Genomic DNA, 21261 nt, shown 5'->3' with positions numbered 1-21261 from the left:
TTATTCCATTTGCTTGATACACACTTGAGGCTGGTCTAGTAAGACTGGGACTTTTATGTCCTGACGTCACAAAGGAGAGAATTGGATGGACGGAGTAGCTGCGATCAAGATGCTGAACAATGCCTCGGGGATTAGTGGTAGGGAGTGAAGGGAATGAATGGTAGAATCCATCACTGTCATTAAATCATTTCAAAACCAAATTCCAGAAACCTCGGGGCTGACCCCACATTTGAATGTAGTCCCCCCTTTACTTTTGCCATGGGCATTTTTGGAAAAAAAAGTGGGGACTATATTCAGACAAATACGGTAACTTGTATTCATCCACATTTTTTCTTTCTTTACAGCTTCTCGCTGACTCTGGTGGACTCATTGGACACATTAGTGGTAAGTAATGAGAGAGGTCTGATTCTCATGTTAATTCTGCTTTTGAAAACAGAAGCAGGCATGTATCTCCCCTCAATGCACTACCTCCTTCAGATGAGCATAGTATTTTAAAGTCATCTCATATATTCCTGACTAGAGAAAGCTAGGAGAGGCCTCTTTGGTTTCTTTTGTCTTTTAGTGTCAGTATCTGTGGAAAAATAAATTAGTATGCTGCAATTCGTAGATGACATAGCACTCATAGCTGAGGCAGAGAAGGATTTTGAAGGAGACTTTGACAAATATGGAAAGGACAATGACGAGATATTGGCGGAAAATCAACAAAAAGAAGACTATGTTAGTATGCAGCAAAAGAGAGGAGGCTAGGACAAATGTAGGCTTGAAGAGGTGAAAGAGTTTTCTTGCGTGGGAAGCCTAATTACCCACGATGGAGGTAGCAAGCAAGAAATAGTAGAATAGCGTACGTGAAGGGGGCTTTCTGTAAAAAGAAGAATCTTCTTACAGCTGAAAGTACAAGCATATACCTAAGTAAGGAAACAATTCATTAGATGCTACATATGGAGTATGTTTCTCTATGGTAGCGAGGCTTGGACGTTGACAGCAGCAGAGAAGTCAAGAGTGGAAGCATTCAAAATGTGGTGATAACGAAGAATGATGGAGATAAAATGGATCAACTGTGTGAGTAATGAGGAAGTGCTAAGAAGAGTGGGAGAAAGGAGAAGTCTTCTAAAAACCCTAAACAGAAGATGGGACAACTAAGCTGGCCACATTATGAGGCCTGATGAAAACAATTGTAGGACAAGTGGAAGGGAAGAAGGGCAAGAGACGGCCCCGAATGAATTACATGCGACAGTTTTTAAAGGATGTTAAAGAGAAGGAATATGTTGCTATTAAAAGGCTAGCGAACAGGCAATCGAAATGGAAAGCTGAGTTGAACCAATCGTAGGATTGTTGACTTTTAATGATGATAATCATTAGCAATATCTTAGTGACTGTAAAATTAGCAAAATAGTTGCAGAAAGCACCCAATCAATGAAAAGTGGACCCTGTGAATTCTACAGTAGTCCTTTTAATTATGTTAATTTTCCTATTTCACTTGGTGGAATAGCTTACTGATCTAATGATAAGTTTCGATTTATTCAATAAAATTTCAAATGATCAAGCCCCTGTAACTGTTGCACCATCCAGGATGTTTGTTCATCATTATCAGCAAAAATTGAAAACTCTTTTAAAAACTAACCATAAGATCTGTAGCAGACAGATAGCACCCTCACATCTGAATTCAATCCATTCTCTATCCCTTTTTGTGTGACTGTGAAAGTTCCCTTTTGGGAAGTAGTTTTATTGTTGTGTTTATCTTTCACTTTTTCAGATATTGGGAGACCTGAAGGAATTTGAGCAAGCTGTTAAATTGGTGGCTAGAGATGTCTCCTTTGATAGTGACATTGTGGTCTCTGTCTTTGAGACAAACATCCGTATACTTGGGTAAGTTTTTGGTTTAGAGTTGGTCCAAAATATGTCTTGTAATGAGTGCCTCTCATTGAACATAGGAACTGTGTTAACAGTAGTATACTCTTCTGTGCCTCAAAGATGTAGTTGCTGATGGTTCCATGAAACATAGGGATCATAGTAATGGCTTTGATTGTGGGACAATGGAACACGTGCATTGGTAGTTGGGTATGTTGAGGCAAAAGGCAATCTCCTTTTAGATTACATCTGATTTATTTAAAAATTTCTCACACATTGCAACATGAATACAAATTGCCTCTTCTTGCAAGACTACTGACTATGAGGAACTGTGGAACAAAATTATGACATGACTCAAAACTGGAGAGACAAATGACCAACAGAAGAATGAAATGAATACTGGTAGTAAGATACATAATTAGTAAATTCAATTAAATTAAACCCCAAAATAAAAACAAATTAAAATAACTTGGAATGGAACACCCATAACTTGATGTAGATGTATGGAACAAGGATCAGTTCATAGTAGAAGTTGGCCATATGTTATATGTATTGCTGCTTTTCTTACGCATAGCCTTAAATTAGGTGGTAGTTGTGTCTATCATTCTATCATCATAGGAGTGGAACACAGAAATATCTTCACATACTCTGGTGAAAACACTAATAGAGATTCTAGAGAACTCTTTATTTTGAGTGTCTATTATGGTTTATCATGTTTTGCTGTCTCTTTAGGGGTTTACTCTCTGGGCACATCCTGGCAGAGTACTTGCAGCAGCGGGCTGGCATCATGAGCTGGTATAGAAGTGAGCTTCTAGATTTGGCACGGGATGTGGGCTACCGCCTTCTGCCTGCGTTCAACACAACCACGGGGATCCCTCATGCCAGGGTGAGTTATTTCGTGCAATCAGTGCCATTTGAGAGAGTCTTTAGCTCTTTCTGCCTATTTTCTCCTCACGGAATCCATTAAAATCTCAGTAATACATATCGATGGCTAAGTTCTATCAACAGGTATCTCAAATTCGGCCGGTTTGACACAGGTATCTTAAACAAAGTGTAATAACATTTAAAAAATAAAATACAAGCAAAAACAACTCTTTGTTTGCAAATGAATCCTTCTTTTTCAGTTTTATGAACTTTTGATTTTTAATTTCAGTGAACAATCAAAAATATTGATCTATTTTTTGCTCTCCTGAAAATTTGCTATTTTTGAGATACGTGTTGTTAGAACTTAGCCATCGATATGTGTAATTCCACCCGAATTCAACCAGGTGATACTCCTTGGAACTCCTATTGCCACCAAATTTGGCTAATGAGGAACTTGCATGGGTCGTAGATTGCCCTAAAAACTATTTTGAATAAGTCAAATGGATACATAAGCTCGCGAAAATACCTTCAGTTTCTCCATTCAACATCAAAAGAAATAAAAAAATTGCATTTAAAATCGAGAAAAATTTCTCTGAGCCGACCACTGCGCGAAGACACCCGAGCGTTGCCGAGGCCAGGCGTGACGTCATAGGTGCCTAAACAACCGTAGGGAGTAGGGAAATACGCTGAGCGCATGGTGTAAAATTTGTTTTGAGGGAGTATTTAGCCGCTCATGGTCACTTTATTTTGTTCTGTTATTCTTGGGCAAGTTTTCCTATTGCTATTTTGCCTAGATTATTACTTGGAATATTAATAATGCGGCATCGGGATGATGAAGTACAAGCGTTTCACTTCATATGTTTTAGTGATAAGAAAAATGGATGATAACGTTGCCACTCGTTCGAATAGTACACCTGAAATTCATCTACATCTACATAATACCCCGCAAGCCGCCTAAAAGGCGTGTGGCATGGGGTGTTAGGACACCAGCCTTTTTTTAGGACACCAAAAATTGATGCCACGACCCTCATGGAATTTGTTAAGACAAATTATTGCTATACGTCGGCGGCAAATCGAGTTGTAAAAGAAACTTGTAATACTGGAGGATAACGATCGTAAGCTGTGCTGTTGACATTAGAGTAAGCTGTGCTGTTGAATTTGGCAACACCGAATTAACGGAGAAGGTAGTCCTATCCGTCCTACGGTACGAATTCACAGCAAAACAGTCTGCACACAATCCACATGTGAGATCGCGAATCGGTTCCGCTGCCAACACACACACAAGCTATAACCTATTTCAATAATATAGGTAAATCCATAAACAATATACTAGCATATACCATAAAAATATAGTGGGAAATAGGCAAATACTCTTATCAAAAACTGGATGTCACTGTCACATTCTTATATTCATCATGTACAACTTACAATAACAGAACTCGTTATGATGAAAACAACTATTTATTCACTGATTTAAACCCTTAAATTAGCCCACACAAGTGACACAGGTGACTTTTCTCACTACTATTCGTTGAAATAATGGAATAACAAACTTCACTCACAGTTTTTATTTCAATAGCGTGATCGTGAAATGCCATATCTACGATGAATAACGGAGATTAGCACGCCACTGACAATTTTTACACTACTGTTAGACATTTATCGATAGCGTAATAGCACTTTTTACAGTTCAATCACGATGGAACACTGATAACTCTTGGCCGATATTTTTCAACCTTGTCAAACTTTGTGCATTACAACCGCTGGCACTGTGATTATTAGTAGTAGCTTAACGGGAGATGTCACGTTGAAAATAACACTATTTTGGCACAAAAATGTTCCTAGATGTCTCCAATCAGCGAGCAAAAGTTGCATTGACTGGAATTCACCTCATAATACAAGCACATACAGTCCTAAACGACGAATTCTCCGGTACCTACGAATAAACGGATGAAGTTATTGTATATAAAAGCTAAGCGGACATTAGTAAACATCAAAATCGTTCTAATTACATACTTAAATGAATTATATGCCGTCGATAACATCAACTTACAATTAACGTATCCCCCTTCCAATGGCCGTGGCTCAGACTCCTACAACGATGTTATTTAGGTATTATAAAATTTTTGGTTTAACTGCTCCAGTTTTATATTTTATGCCCTTACTCAGATATTAATATTATAAATAATGCAAAATATGAGGGCTTCCAAGCCTCTATCGTCGGATATTTATCTTTAAATATAAAATAATCAACACGTCTAACAAACAAAGCTCTCACAACTGCTGGCAACTATTACAAACAATCACAACAATAGCTTCGCGTGATGTTTAGGCACCTTTGACGTCATCGAGGCTTCGTCGGCAGTGGCTTGGGGGGTGAGGGAGTTTTTCCCGCGCTTTAAAATTCGTTATATTTATCATTAAATATCTCGCGAAGGAAAACTCAGATTTACATGCGGTTTTCTTTGTTGTATTCAGAAAATAATTTTCTGTCCACCTGTGAAATAAAAAAAATTCATGCAAGTTCCCCATTGTCTTCATTTATTTACTAAACAAAAACCCCAAAATCTTTTTGAAATGCATGCAATGATTTACATATATTTAATTGCAATGGTGTAGAGTTTAAATTTTACAAAAGCTATTTTGTATTGCATTTCATATTTCAGGAAATAAGGAAGATGAAAAAACATGAAATTGCTTTTTTAAAAGTCCTTAATTGAAAAAATAAATGAATGAATTATTTGATAAAATTCCAACAGTGTCATATAGCTTGTTAACAAATTGAAATTCTCAAATCTATTTAAAAGATGTAGCTATACCTTAGATGTTTATCTTTTATGTATTTTTTGTAGATGCAACTCTCTTCCACGGGCTAAAAAAATGGTAGGGGTAAGATTTCATTAAAGAAAGAAAAAAATATGTAAAGATGTAATCTTGGTGAAGATAGACTGTAACTATTGAAATATGCTGGTATAATACACCTCAAAAGGATATCATACAATATTATGCATGAAATCTCCTCCACACCCGCCCAATTATTTGGTGGCTGAAGTGGTTGTTAGTGTCCCTCGGTCAGTAAGAATTCAGCTTTCATTTTCCTCTCTTTCTCTTTAAAGATTTTTACACTTTGCTTGTAAATTATGATTGCAGATAAACCTGAGGTATGGCCTGAAGAGCCAAAAGCTGGAATCTTCCAGGGAGACCTGTACTGCTTGTGCTGGGACGATGATCCTTGAGATGGCTGCTTTGTCCAGACTCACGGGGGAATCTGTTTTTGAGGTACTCAGGGATGGATGCTATCCTCTCTTCTTATGCATTTTATAACTGTAACATAAAAATGGTGCCCTTACCTATTTTATGATTACCTTGTGCCACTTGTTAATTATTATTGAATTAAACTTGGGTCAGGGTTTCAAATACTGAAAAGTTATTAAATTTATTGATCATAGCATTCATTCATGTTTAACTTGAGGGAAATTTTTTAACTGTTGAATGTTGTGACAAATAATTTTATATGAAATTACAAATTTCACTGTAGCCAAACATTCATATGTTGAATTGGTTATCCCGAAAAATTCTTAAGAAGTACAAATGTACAAATTGAGTACCGTATTTCCCCCCCCCCCCCCCCCTAATTTTGAGGCTTCAGTTTCGGGAAAAGTTAAAAAAATGCGTTTGAATACAGTCCCCCCCTTTACTTTTACCGCAGGCATTTTTGGAAAAAAAGGGGGGGACTATATTCAGACATATACGGTAATTTAATGCCAGGTAGATTGCCTTTTCATCATAATTTCTCAGATTTTCATGAAATTTGGTATTATGTACACAATCAACAATGTAAGCCCAAATCTCAATTTTCAGATTAGCATTGAAAATTGTCTTAAGATATGGCATATAAAATTAATTTTATTTTGTTAAAAATTATGAACTCTAGTGCATATCTATTGCTGTAACTTAAGTTCTAATTTTAAGTCATAACTTTAGGGTGAAGCCTGTACATTGATCAATCAAATTAAATGCTACTTAATGTTATTTTGTTTGAAAACTATGATTGCATATGTGGTGCAGGCTCACAACATCTTGGAAATGTCAGTATAAGTAAGAATGTGGTTGTGTAAAGGGAGATTGTTCCTTGTCCTTCCTCAAAATTTTGTTTTTTTTTTTGCAAATAATTGAATTGAGTGATGTGGAAGTGTCATGATTGGCCCTTGAAGGTTGCACTGAATCATGGCGTATGATTGCAGGAAAAGGCTCATAAGGCAATGGATGTGCTGTGGCGTATGCGTCACCGCAGCTCAGACCTTATGGGGACAGTGCTGAATGTACACAGCGGAGACTGGGTACGCAGGGACTCTGGCGTTGGTGCTGGTATCGACTCCTACTATGAGTATTGCCTCAAGGCATACATATTGCTTGGTGATGAGCGGTACCTTGGACGCTTCAATCGGGTAAGTTGGTGTTATTATAGAAATTCAAATAAAATGGCCTTGGGTTAGTCACCCGATGTGGTGTGACTATTTCAGAGAGAAAGTAGATGTCGTGGGCTTTTTGGATTATTTTTTTTCGTCTCTGTAATAGTTGTGATCAAGTTTGATCACCTTCCTCGTGTCTTAATGATCCTGGAAAGCTAGTAAAGCCTGGAGTACCCTGAATTTCTGCCTTCTGCAAAAACTTATGGAATATTTCAAGTGTCCTGGAATTATCGGTTTTTGATACTTGCAACATCTGGGAAAAACTAACACTAATTTTTTGATTCTTGCAGTGTACCCAAAGTAAGCACCTAAAGCACATTACATTTTAACGATTAGATTCTTGTTCTTATTTTTCTCAGAAATCTTATTCCTATAATGGAAGTTCCTCTTCCGAAAAGTCTCCATTAAAATAATTTTCTGTTTAGATAGTTGCTTACTTCATGCTCTTCACTTTATAACGTACGCACAGATCACAATTGGAAACTTGTCAATAGAATTTTTTTGTTACATGAATTCATTCTAAGTCACTGAAGTTCCTACCTGGGGTATACAAGGTGTCCCATTTATCTTGACTACCCGAAATAACTTTTTGTCCAGATGCAAATTCAAAAATGTGTCAAGCAAATGTTCATTAGTCGTCAGGGGGACATTAATCAGCATGACTGCCTTCCTTGTAGCTTTGTTATTTACAAAGATATGAACTGCGGTATGTCTTTTTTAAATAGCACCCTATATTTTTTATTCGGAAATTCATTTCCTCTCCTAAAGACTTATTCAAAAATGTAGCACAGTGGACCATTAACATAAACACAACGTTATAAAAACATAAGAAACTCATCCACGTACTGGAGTTAGCAGTAAACAAATGACAAGCAAGTCAAAACATAACACAAAAGTCACGTTGAGCCCGGGACCACAACCGCTTCCACGTCTAGGGTGCCATTTTAAAAAGACATACCGATGTTCATATCTTTGTAAATAACAAAGCTGCAAGGAAGGCAGTCATGCTGATTAATGTCCCCCTGACGGATAATGAACATTTGCTTGACACAGTTTTGAATTTGCATCTGGACAAAATGTTATTTCGGGTGGTCAAGATAAATGGGACACCCTGTATAATGGTGATAATTTTACCGCCATGTTGAGAGCATTTTTGGTAGAAATATTTTGGAGGGTGTAGCAAAGAGAGTTCGTATTTCTGGAGATGTTGTGATAATTCCTGTGCTTTTTCCCTCTCTTGTGCTGAAGCATTGGAGTTCTCTCTTCCCTTCCCCCAAACTCTGCAGTCTTCTTACAATGCTTACCTTTCCTCTCTGAGATGCTTATGAGCACCAAGTATACTGTTTTGTTCATTGGCTATAAGTAAAACACCCTAATTCAGATTATGCACAATTTATTTTGGAATAGGTAACACAATAAATCAAGTACAAAAATGCCAATAGAAAATGTATTGTGACAGAGATGAGATACATTAGCAGACTTAGTGTAGAATTGTTTCTTACTAACAGCCTGAGGGACGCTAACCCTCAAGAAAAAGTTGCAGACCCAGAGTCTTATTAATTCTCCAGCAGAAGGGATTGTCTGCAATAGATCTTGCCCAGAGGGAGCTTTCTTTTGGCAGTTTTTCACTCTGAATAAATGTTGTCTGGAGACTCCATGGACACTTGCCACCACCTAGACTCAAATATACCCTTATGAAGAAATGTCAGTTGCTCTAAATGTTTCTTGTAAAAGTGCTAGTGGATGAGGACCTAGGGTTGGCCCTTAGAAGGTTACAGCCACGGAGGCTGGGACCCTGTACCTTAACTGATTCGCCCAGTCAATCCGGGGAGGGGTTTGGTGGGGAAGGAAAATGGAAAGAAGCGCCACCACGATAGGGAGCCAGCCAATGCCTCTGGTGTGATGATGGGGCTGGAAATCCCAACGCTGTTATTGGGGCAGTGTGGGCCACTACTTGCAAAACCATAATTTGATGTTTCCATGGAAAGGAAAGATTTTTTTAATAATAATAATACGTCTTTATTTGGCGAGATTGGGACTAGAAAGTCCCATCTTCCTTTTATGGAGAAGAAAAACCCTGAGATTTTGGTTAGATTGTAAAAGTGCCAGTGGTTATTTGAATTACCGATGTATCTCCTCTGTTGTTCTGCAGCACTACTCGGCAGTCATGAAGTACATCAGCCAAGGGCCAATGCTGCTGGATGTTCACATGCACAGGCCGCACACCAACTCACGCAACTTCATGGATGCCCTCCTTGCGTTTTGGCCAGGACTACAGGTGAGTGAGAGAACCTCCCTTCTACTGCCATCTCCACATTTCATAACCCATTGTCATTATTCATTCAACTCAATTTGTATAATATATTTGGAAAGGTATTGAAAGGAGACATCAAACCAGCTGTTGAGACGCACGAGATGCTCTACCAAGTGATGCAGCGGCACAACTTCATCCCTGAGGCATTTACCACGGATTTTCAGGTGAGTCTTCATGTGATGTGATGCTTTTTAAACTTGATATCCAGTACCAGAAAATAGATACTATCTAATACATTTTTTAAACGTTCAAATGTGTTCTTTGGCATAGCTTGAATGTGGTAAACTCATATGTGGGGACATGCAACATTAGCAAATGCTACCAAAAAAATTCAGGATTTTTCTGTGAAAATGCAAATTCATTTTTATTCCGGTTTTCAATGATATAAACGTACTTTTTATGATATTTCATTCTTCTGGCCTTGCTGTTGTCATGAAAGTTTTTTCAAGGCTATATGTAAGCCATGTTTTTCTTTTAAACTAAGGATCTGAATAGTTTTATTTTCAAGTTTTCAATATCACTTCGTGGAAGAACCAAGGTGCATGCAAGGTGCACCAATTTTACATGGCTCGACGATGCTCATCTTCTTCATGATTCAAATTGTTGCCCTTTAGAAATTTGTTACCCTCTTGCTTTTGAAAATGATATAGCTCTTTCCACTGTATCAGTAAATAATTTATGCAGTGCAAATTAGTGCAGATCTTCCGCTTAGTTTTACATTAGTCATTGGTTTGTAAAACTCTGTAGATAATAGGTGGGCTTACTACAAGGGTGGCCCCTAATTAGGTTCCATTATGTTGTCGTTTAAAGAACACAAAGTTCAGGGTAAAGTAATATCAATTTTGGTTTTAAAATAACCCTACTTATTGCATGTCTCCAAGCATATGATGCGTGAGAAGGAAATTTGGTCTTTAGAAATTGATGTGTTTACTGATCCAAGACATTTTAAGGCAATGAGTCAGGTCATGAATTGGGAGGGCTTTGTCGTAAATAGCCAATGTGTGCCATTATTTTGTAAAATGTACCTCTGTGCCAAAGTAAAGCCCCAGTATCATCAGTTATTCAAGTATTACCTGTGAAGAGTATTTGCATGAGGTGTGTCGTGGTAATTTTTTAAAAATCCTTTGACCAGATAACAGCTGTGATATGTCCGTGCCATTAATAGTTTTTTTCTTTTACGCCATATGATTTTTAGCAGCCTCTCTCCTTTGAAACAACTTATTCTTGCTTAACAGAGTCATGGTCATAAGTGTGTTTGGGGTGATATTGCAGGTCCACTGGGGGCAGCATCCTCTACGGCCTGAGTTCCTTGAATCCACCTATTTCCTGTACCGAGCCACAGGGGATCCTTACTATTTGGAAGTTGGCCGAAATGTTTTGCGAAGTCTTCAGAAGTATGCGAGGGTTCCATGTGGCTTTGCAGCTGTGAAGGATGTGAGGACGGGTGTACATGAAGACAGGTGAGAGAATGATACTTGATAGACATAGATTGAAAAAGACTTGTGGAAAGTAATTGATGTAAGTCTTATAAGGAGAAGTTTTTCTGGTATTTGGTGTTCAAAAAATGACTTTTCTCTTGTTATTGAAAGGATGCAATTGAGCGGCATTAGAGTGACATTCTGTGAGTGGTGTGTATGTGTGACAGTTGTGGACTTCATGCATTTTCCATTTATTCATCTGATTCGGCTCTTACCTTCCAGAATGGATTCGTTTGTGCTGGCAGAAACATTCAAGTACCTGTACCTGCTCTTTGCCGATCCAAGTGATTTGATCCTCGATCTGGACGAATTCCTCTTCACCACAGAAGCTCATCTCCTCCCCCTATCTCTAGCCCGCCTCTCAAACTTCACCTTTGTTGAAGTGAGTAATCTCAATTCCAGCATTCATTTCTTTATTTATTTTTACTTACCCTGAAAATGGCATATAATGGCCTTTATAATGAGGGTCCACACTATCAGCAATTGCACAACCACAAACACCCACTCCCAGGGTATAGGTAACTTACCCAGGGACTCAAACACAAGACCATTGGATTGGCATGCCAGGAATACACCCAGAGGTGAATTTTGCCTAAATCATGGCCAAAATCCCAATATGTTTCTTACATTCTAAAAAACAATCACAAATTTGAAGAACTGATTTAAGAAAACATGCAAATGCTGAATATTAGTTCACTCAAATATTATTATATTTAAGTATGTTATAAAATATTAGAATATTTTGAGTATATTAGTATACTCAAATATTAACTTAAACCTCAATGTAGATCTCATGCAGAAAGTGGTTTGACAATACATAAGGTATAACAGGATATCTTTATATTATATCTTAAATTACTTAGTTTATGAACTCAGACTTCATATTTAATTAAGAAGTAGCCCTCTTGGAGATGTTGAACTAGCAGTTCAACAAGTCACTGCTTGATGTCATCGTGCAAGGGTTTTGGTCAAAAATTCTTCTCTAAGAGGGAACTCCAAAGTTACCCCGCAGAAAATAAGGAAAAAACTTTCATTGCCTGCATTCTATTGTATTAATATCTTTATTGAGAAGCATAAAAATATATTTCAGTGCTCAGTTAATGTAATCTGTGAACTTAAATTGCAAATTGGTAGTGCATTTTTAGTTTTCTAGATCATACATCAATGAGGTTGGAATGGAACACAGTTTTGCCAGTGACTCAAAGAATTTCTGGAATGTACACCATCTGTTCAACTTCCTGCTACTGTAGCTACATACATCCTAATAGTGGTCGACCTCAACTTGCCGAACCTCTACTAAGATAGTTTTTGGATGGGTGAAATCAATGCATAAACATGAGAAACGGGGAAATAAGTTGCATAATATCATTTAGGCATGTCCAACGTATCGCCTTTATTCTATGTGGATTGTTTATATCAAGAGCATGAAAATGATTGCCATTATTCCTTAGAGAGGCAAGTCTTTCAATTTATAAATTTCTATTAAAAATATTCCCATCATCCTTCTCTCTTTAAATGCTGTGCTCATTTGACCAATTTTGCTTTAATCACATTGCATTTTACTCGGTTAACTTCGGTATTCTGCTTATGATCATTTTGTACTTTTCAATTGAATTATAATTTGTGTAAAGTCGCTGGATTTACAGAAATTATTATTTTACCCAGAAAACTGGTTTAATCATTTGGATATGGGCAATAGCTTCTGTACAGCTTCAAATTTATTTGGACGAATGGGATCAAATTGTTCATTTTTTTTTTCTTTTTGATAATAAAATTTTTTTTGAGGAGGTAATGCATTTCACTTTGCAGTCGATCAGTGAGCGCAGGGAGCGAAGAGGGTCCTCTGTGACGGCAGCCACTGATGCGTACCTGGCCTGGGATGAGGATGTGGAGAGTTCACGTTCTTGTCCCAACACGCTTCACCTCTTTCCGGAATCTGTGAGGAGGCCACTGCGCAACTTGGTGGATGGCATATGTCCCAAGAGTACAGCACAGCGCAAATTGCGGGCATCAGAGTACCAGGTGTGATCCGTTAATCTTTGGTTTTCCATTCTACATCATATTGAGGACATTTCCTAAATTTCTTTAGTGTATTGATTGTTTCTTTCATTGTTGAAACCACATGTGATGGTTAGGTACTTGATGTATCTCTTGTATGCAAATTTGTTTATCCCATTGCAAGTGTTTTTTCATGTATAAAAATTGCTCCCTATGTATATGCATGTGTGGTTTGAATTTTCATTATGATTAGTGTGGCCTTGAGTCATCACTCCACACATCAACCTGTTGGTAAAGTGCTTGTGATTGAAACTTAACCGGGAAATGTGAAAGTCATGGCTGTACGTTTAATGTTCTGTTTTGCAGTCATATTTTAATTCTTCTTGTATTAATTTTTTTCCCAGTATATTATTATATATTGGGTCTTTCTCTCAGATGATAATATTTTAATTTATGTTCTTCCCTAGGCTGGCAATGAAGAGCATGCTAAAATTATCCGTGACATGGGTATCACTGTTTTGTCTTTGCCTGATGGAAGGGTGCAACTCCTCCACAATTTGAACAGCGTAAGTATTTTCTTGCGTTCTATTACCTCATTGGATCTTATTGATTAAGCTCTCATAGGAACGCATGTTGTATCTTATTGTTTGAGAATCTGAAAAGTTTTAATAGTCACCCACTGAATCTGACATTAATATGAAAAAGGAGCAAGAACGAAATTTCATTTAGTGCATTTAGTGTAAGGTCCTTAAAGCAAAGTAATAAATGAAGATGTGTATAATGTAATTATCATTCATGATCTTGTTAAAGCAGAGTTAATACATCTCGATAGTGGAAAGCTAGCAGTTTTCTGATATGTTGGCCGAAACGAAGCCTGACACCTGGTGCTAAGTCCAATAGAAATTCAATAATAATTCTCATCATGTCTTAATATTTTATCTTATAGGATGGGTTTTAACAGTCAGAAAAAATTCTTTTTATTGGGAAAGTTGGGGAAAAGTGGAAATTATTAATGGATATGTTCATCAACCATTTCAGAAGGATAATTAAAATGAATGGCATAGTTAGATGGCTGCATGTGTTAAGGAAATACACTATGTAAACTATATTTCAAGTAAATATAACTTTTATCTTAACCAAAAAAGGGCCAAACTGCATAACATAACTATGCATTATGAGGCGGCATTGTTGTAACACCTTTGTACTATTCTTTAGAATTTGAGTGTAGTAGAAGTCGGACATTTTTAGAACTTGTGTTGTACGTGACCAGAAGAGTACATGTTTGGTTCTTGAGCTGTGTCTCTCTGATCACAGTGTGTGCTTCCTCCCTTGTATTGTGTTGTGTCTCTTTCTCGCATGCAGGCACGCACTCCAGCAGATGGTGAGGAGGGCGTACTCTTCATGCAGGAGATGGTTGAGATCTCAAGGGCGCAAGCCACACAGCCTGAGACGTCTCCACAGGCCGTGGTGTTCCATTCTCAATGGGCAGCTACGCAAGCAAAGGCGTCTTCAAAAATCAGTGCAGATGGAAAGGTGGTGCTGAGCGCAGGCCCTGCGCACTTTGGGCTGGAGCTGAAGGGCAATCAGAAGGTGAGCATAATGATGCACAGAAACATTTTAAATTTTCGGGTCATTGTTCCTTGAAATCTGTTTTCTTGGGTTGACTATAGCTTCAACTGCCCATTTGTTAGTATCTCCTGGCCCAGGGACCTGAAATTAAGCTACTCCATGCGGGGAAACTTTATGTGAAGTACTTGAGAATGAGGAACATTAGTCTGTTCTTCATTTCACATAACATTTCTTGTGGGTCTTTCATATTGCAATGTGAACTTTGTTACATATATGGTACATTGTTTGAAATGGTACATTTTTCTGGAAGCAGTTCTCGTGATGTTATTCAATTAGTTAATTCTCTACCTATTATATGATGAATGGATTGATTTGTGTCAAGTTTTTTTTTCGGGAGTTCATTTTGAAATTTTGGTGTGAGTCTGGAGTATTTATGGTTATTGTAATTATTATCTCAAAAAGAGTCTTATTCATTTCATAATTTTTTGCTCTCAAGAATGTAATTTGTGTCACCACAAATAATTTTGGTGGCTGTTCGAAGCTCACTTAACTCTAATAGCTTCAATGATTCAGTCAATTTGTAACATTGGTGATATTTAATTTTGATATCTAACTTGGTGGTATGGGCTGATATTAGTATTTCCAAAGCTAGCATTATCTATAAGACCACTATCTATGTACTATCACCACTATCTATATAATATCACCACTATCTATATCATCTATCTATGTAAGCGTGATACATACTACTTATTTGACTGACTTGGCGAGTCATCTTTATGAAGGAAACTGATGTTTGAGGTAGGCTTGGGTGAAGTTCCCATTTGTTTGTGGTCCTCTTCTTGAATTACGCAGGGAGTTTTGTTATTCATGCACTTTTTCAATCAACTTGTACAGAGAACGATTTACTGCGCAAGAATTGAATGAAGCATACTTAAGTTCTATTTGTAAATTTTTCAACCTGCCCTCATTAATGCTATCCCATGTCTGGAAGTGAATCTGTTTAATCATGGTATGAGCATTTTACTGTGGTGCCACCTGCTCATGAAATCTTATTCATAGTAAGTATTATGTATTTCTATTATACAGTAAAACCTCGATATAACGACACCCAACGGTGCACTAATAAACACTCGCTATAGCGAATTTTCGCTTTACCGGAGGTGGAGCAAATAATTGCCAATATACCTGTTGCGAACAGATATACAGGAACAGGAGTGGTGTGGCGACAGATAAACATCTATCCGATAAACGTAAGCATAAATCCAGACGAAAGGCGATGTTTATTTGCATCACTAAATTTCCTTACTCAAATAACGACCAACTATTCAAACAATATATAAGCGCCGCACTGAATAAAAATCATGCAAAGCATTGTTTCGTCATCATTATATTTATCAAACGACAGTTTACCACATAAATTTGAGACTGAGCACTCCATTAACTTCATTTCTAATAGATCGCTAGCAATTACAGAGGTTAAGGAGTCTTCATGAAAGTCTTCCGGCGGTGAAACCCCCGCTATGGCGAGAGCCAACACCGAAAGGGTCTCGTAAAAACGAATTTTTTAACACGCTTATTATAGGGTCAATTGACAGTGCATCGGCTATCTCTCGTTATAGCGGGGGTGTCGCTATAGCCCGTACTCGCTTTAACGAGGTTCCACTGTAATTAGTAATTATTATGTCATTTCACGTAGGGGGATATTAGTGCAAGATGTAGCAATGTTTTTCATCCCTTTTGTTTGATTGCTCTCTCTCTAAGGTTACTGCTCGTGTGGGTGTTGCAGAGCCATTGCGTGTATGTGGGGACCTGGAGAATCCAGCAAGGATAAACGGTCGAATAGCCATTGTGGAGAGAGGTGACTGCATGTTCATCGAGAAGGTGAGGAAGATCTCCTCTTTGATGAGGAGAAGGCATCGTGGAGTGGAGAGTGAAATGAACTGCGAGGAAACCACACTGTGTTAAAAAGTCTTTTGCTCTGGGATATAATGTTAACCATCACTGGATCATGACTACACTATAATTATTATTCAGAGTCTATTATTTTGCTTTTACTTCCATCTTCCCCACTTGTTTTTGAGATGTACACATCTGGTCATTTTAATAGCTGTAAAACTTCAGCAGGTATTCCAATTTTCTTATATTTTATTTCTTGATGAATGAATGGCATTGCAGGATCTGAAGACAGAGGTAACATATTAAATACATCCTCAATATTGGTAGCCTGAGAAATCTTCCTAGCATGCCTACGTCTGAAAATTTTAATATCCTTGTTTCTTGCCTCCTGAGCCTCTTCTGAGAGTTGACTTATGCATAGTATGTCTGATAATTATAATTGTAGCACAATAAATGAGATATTTGTGGACACTGACTGGCATGAAGTATCAGGGGTTTATAAAAAATTTTGCTGTGTCAAATCCATACAAATTGAATTTATCAGAATGAATGGCAATTTCAGTTGGTGTAATTTATAAAATCACTCCAAAATGTAGCACTAAATTAAGATGAATGCCAGTTATTTCAAACTAAATTTAAGGATTTAGGAAAAAGAGTCAGTTCAAGAAAAAGAGTTCCAGTCATTTGTCATTCCAATACCTCCAGGATCACGGCTATACAGGAGCACAACCATTTCCTTGCAAAATTTTCTTTCATTCGCATTTGTATCCTTTCAAAAGAGATTTTTTTCATCTGCCTTTCTTATCAGCCAATTCTTAAATGCATGTCTTTAATGTGATATGTGCAGCAAGCTTTTAAAATATCAAATCCAAGCATGTAATACTGTATTCCCAAGCTATAAACGACTGGATCTGATTCTTTGTCCTTATAGGACTCAGTTCCATTGAGGTGGCTTTGGCACCACACATGTCACACATTGCTGGTGAACTTCCTGTAATAGCTCTACTTATTTTTTCATCCACCATAGTCATTAACAGTTGTGACATCTCCGAATATGTTGTTCCATTAATGGTAATGAGCTGTGTCCTAAGTAATTTTATTTCATTTTCCGTGCAGTCACTTTCATGATTGATCAATGTTTTTGTTTCCTTTTGGAAGATTATTTTGGTTGGCCGACTGAATTTAGTTGATTATGGCTGTGGATTTTACCATTGCACTGTTTTGTTCATTTTTCACTTTATTTGGTATAATTGTTAGGGAACCAGGAAATTACGAAAAAATGGATGCTTATAATTTAGAAGGGTTCTAGTTTAAATAATATGGAGCTTCAGATTCATTGACTGACTGACTGATTCATCAAAATTCACAGCTTAAACAGTGATAATTGTGAATATTTGGCTTAATGGGCATAAAAGTTAAAAAAAAATCATTGTTTATTTATAATCTGTGAATAATTTTGGCTAATTGTGTTGGCAATGGGCATTTTATGTCCAAAAAAGCCTCGCCGTTGGGAGTGCCTTGAGAACACTTGTGTCACTAGTCCTTGTGGTGAGTGTGGGTGTGGTGTGTTTGCAGGCGCGACGGGTGCAGGCTGCTGGTGCAGTAGGAGTGGTCGTGGTGGATAACACTCCCGGGACATCTGCGGCTTCCTCGGCTATGTTTGCCATGTCCGGCGATGGGCAGGACGACGTGACCATCCCCGTGGTGTTCCTCTTCTACAGTGACGCCACCATCTTGCTGCATGCCCTCTCCCACTCGCCCTCAATGCTTGTGACCCTCACCGCAAGCTCCTCGACCCTTGCGGGACTGGGTGAGTGCTAAATGTTGTCAAATTGGAACTTCTGTCCCACCTCTGCATTTCCTCAGGGTTTTCTTCCGCGTCAGCTTGTTTATAGACAACAGTTTTGCTGGCTATACTGCCAGGAAGGCCTTCGACCTGAAGATGCTGGCAGGATAGCCAGCGAAACTGTTGTCTATAAACAAGCTGACAGGGAGGAAAACCCTGAAGAAATGCAGAGATCAGACCATCGCCGCAGAAACCTACTTTCCAACATTCTGTCCCACCACTAAGAATTGAATGTAATGAGAGGAAGAGGGGTATTGTTTTACATACTCATGAGGTGATAAATTAATGATAAGCCATGATTTGGTGACATGTTGATTTCCGGCAACAGTGTTGCATTTGGAGTAACTTTACATTCGTATAAAATCGTTTCAGGCTTAATTTTGTGGAATAATGCTATATCCATGATTAAAACACAAATGGGAAATTCCTTTGGTAATTGGTAAGTCCTTGAAAATGATACTAAGTGTCGAAACCATGGTCGGTCGTTAAGTGTTAGATAAAATAGTGTGTAAATTACCATATGCTTTAATCATGGACATAACTTTACATTGTTAAAATGTATGTTCCTTGTAATATTACCAAGGCATCAAATGCCTTCTCTAAATTGAGTGTTAACCAATTTAACTAATTCACAATAATTGGATTGAAAACTGTCCTTAAACATCATTACTTAGTTAATGAGGTTGTTTCCAAACCAATAAAATTAAAAAATAACAAAAGCCTCTTCTAAACTTAGTGTTAATGTAAACTAGGAAAAATTGGATTGAAACATGTCCATAGGCCTCATTGCTAAGTTTATGAAGTTGTTCCCAAATTACTTCACACAAACACTTCATTTCTGTTTGAGGCTGTGTTTGTATGTGCTTTCAATAATTACAATGCTTATTTCTTGGGAAAAATAATCAATAATGTAATAAATAAAGTTGAAACTGTCCTATTTTTCAGGGAATGATGCAGAGAAAAAGAGCAGTCATACTGAGCAAAGCTCCCATGATGTAACTCTAGAGCAGTTGAAGGAATCTGTTCACGACTTTCTGCGTAAAAAGGCTATATTCCAGGTAAAATATCTTAGTATTCAATTGTGATGTAGCTAAAGAAATCTAAGTAGATATTCTAGCCTATTTGCCCCCTAATAAATTATCTGTAAACTTGATGTGTTTAAAATGATAACTGTTTACCTAAAATGTTATGCCAATTTTGATTTAATTACTGTCATTAGCAATACTTTTTTATTTGTTTTGAATCAGCCTCTATATATTTCCCCACCCTTCCTTGCCCTTCTTGGTCATTTCCTGAGACCGGAAAGTTTTGCTGCCGGTATTGCATCTACACTATTCTCCCAATTATCCGGGCTAATGATGGGGAGAGGCATGAATAATCGCAAAACACGAATATGTAATCCAAACTTTCACTTAAAATTCATGTATTTTTCATAATTCATGTAAATCAAACAATTTAATAATATTTTTGCACTTTGTCTGTTATTTTAAGTTGCTCTATGGAATCATTCATAGCTATTTTTTACCGACCACGATCGTTTTTGCGACGATAATGTGATTGTACTTGTATTCCTACTGCTTCATGCAATGCCTGGTTTCCGAAAACTGCGCACCCATATCTGCGAGATCACAGATTCGGAAAATTGGTTTACACGAATGCTTCAAAACCATTGCGTGACGTCGGAAACTAAAGCACCAGGCACCACGTTGCGTAGTTGCATCTCACACAAGTTGCCCCGTATGAAACTGCTGCGGGAAGCAGTTCCATGATCACTGAATGTGATCGCAAACGCTGATCATCTTTAGATGACATGAACACTGAGCTTCCGTAAAGGTAATGGGCACACCATAATCTCATCATGCAGCAGCATTTATAGGAAACCAGTACTTTAGGCAATTTGTCTATCCAGGCGAGTGCCTGGCTGTGAATCATTCTATCCCTACTTCAACTTCCCCTGTTGCTTACACTTCTGCTACAGTAAACTCTTGATTTTACGAAGTCAGTGGGACCGGAAAATTGGCACTTCGTAAAATCGAGTTTCGTAAATTCAAACCTTTTTCATAAGTCACGAAAAAAATGTTCGCTTTTGTTTCTTCCGCCGTTTTTTGTCTTTAGTGGTCTTATTTAGATGTTTTCGGTGGTTATTCTCGGTATAATTCATAGAAAAGGCTTTTTGCTATCGATTTATGATGTGAAAAATCGTTAAATAATTATACCACCATAAATTTCCCATTTCTTGTTCATACTTCAACATCAACGATCGCTAAAGAAATTCCCAACCAGTTTAGAAAACGTAATCAAATAATGAATTGAAATGTTTATTATAAGAATTTACAGTAATAAATTTGTGGTTAGGAGCCAATAGCTACTATTAAGTATGCAAAAGATAGATATTTGTTTCGGACACCCACGGAATTTTAGCGGCAGCCGGCCTAACCGCCATTTATGTCGCCCTCTATCGCTCAGTGACGAGAAAAAAAGAAAAACAAGGGTCTTAGCCCGTTTCCAAAATAACCTTCGTAAGTTAATATTTCGAGTTACTTCGTATTTTCAGCAGAATGTGCTCTATTTTCACTGAGATTCAATTACGATCATAAATAACGTAGGATGTGATTATCTTCTGGCGAATATTTGAAGTAAATTCTGTTTGAGTTCTCCGTCCGACTACTGTGTTCCATCATCTTCGCAGCCGTTGCCATAAAAGACTTAATTCTTCATCAGGACTGTATTCTTCATACCGGGTGTGAGGTGACCTGTTCATATAGTATGTTTCTCTCCTTTTATGCCGACAGGAGCAAGGTTCCAACCGGAAAACGACAGGAGAAACATCTTACAGTATCGGAGAAATATAGATAGAAACGTTATTATCCACATTGATTGTTTTCCTACAAGAGACGTTTTATCATTTCTCAACGTGATTAAGTATTGTTTCACTAGCGTGAATTCCCAAAAAATGACACGCAAAAACCTGTA

At 37.6% G+C, this 21261-nt stretch overlaps 1 protein-coding gene across 1 annotated transcript in view; it reads left to right on the top strand.

Moving 5' to 3' along the window:
- LOC124158536 (ER degradation-enhancing alpha-mannosidase-like protein 3) overlaps positions 1-21261 on the top strand; it is a 35825-nt gene that overhangs the window by 9029 nt on the left and 5535 nt on the right. Inside the window, exons 4-18 of the mRNA XM_046533671.1 lie at positions 345-384; positions 1754-1866; positions 2581-2734; positions 5863-5991; positions 6957-7160; positions 9337-9462; positions 9558-9662; positions 10771-10958; positions 11199-11358; positions 12786-12998; positions 13442-13540; positions 14337-14564; positions 16308-16427; positions 18018-18252; positions 19234-19346. Of these exons, the coding sequence (XP_046389627.1) occupies positions 345-384; positions 1754-1866; positions 2581-2734; positions 5863-5991; positions 6957-7160; positions 9337-9462; positions 9558-9662; positions 10771-10958; positions 11199-11358; positions 12786-12998; positions 13442-13540; positions 14337-14564; positions 16308-16427; positions 18018-18252; positions 19234-19346 (2227 nt within the window). The remainder of the gene's footprint in view (positions 1-344; positions 385-1753; positions 1867-2580; positions 2735-5862; positions 5992-6956; positions 7161-9336; positions 9463-9557; positions 9663-10770; positions 10959-11198; positions 11359-12785; positions 12999-13441; positions 13541-14336; positions 14565-16307; positions 16428-18017; positions 18253-19233; positions 19347-21261) is intronic.

The sequence above is a fragment of the Ischnura elegans genome, chromosome 5 (genome assembly GCF_921293095.1).
Source record: "Ischnura elegans chromosome 5, ioIscEleg1.1, whole genome shotgun sequence".
NCBI lineage: Eukaryota > Metazoa > Arthropoda > Insecta > Odonata > Coenagrionidae > Ischnura > Ischnura elegans.
Note: the sequence above shows the minus strand (reverse complement) of the source record. Positions and strands in the feature narration are given on the sequence as shown.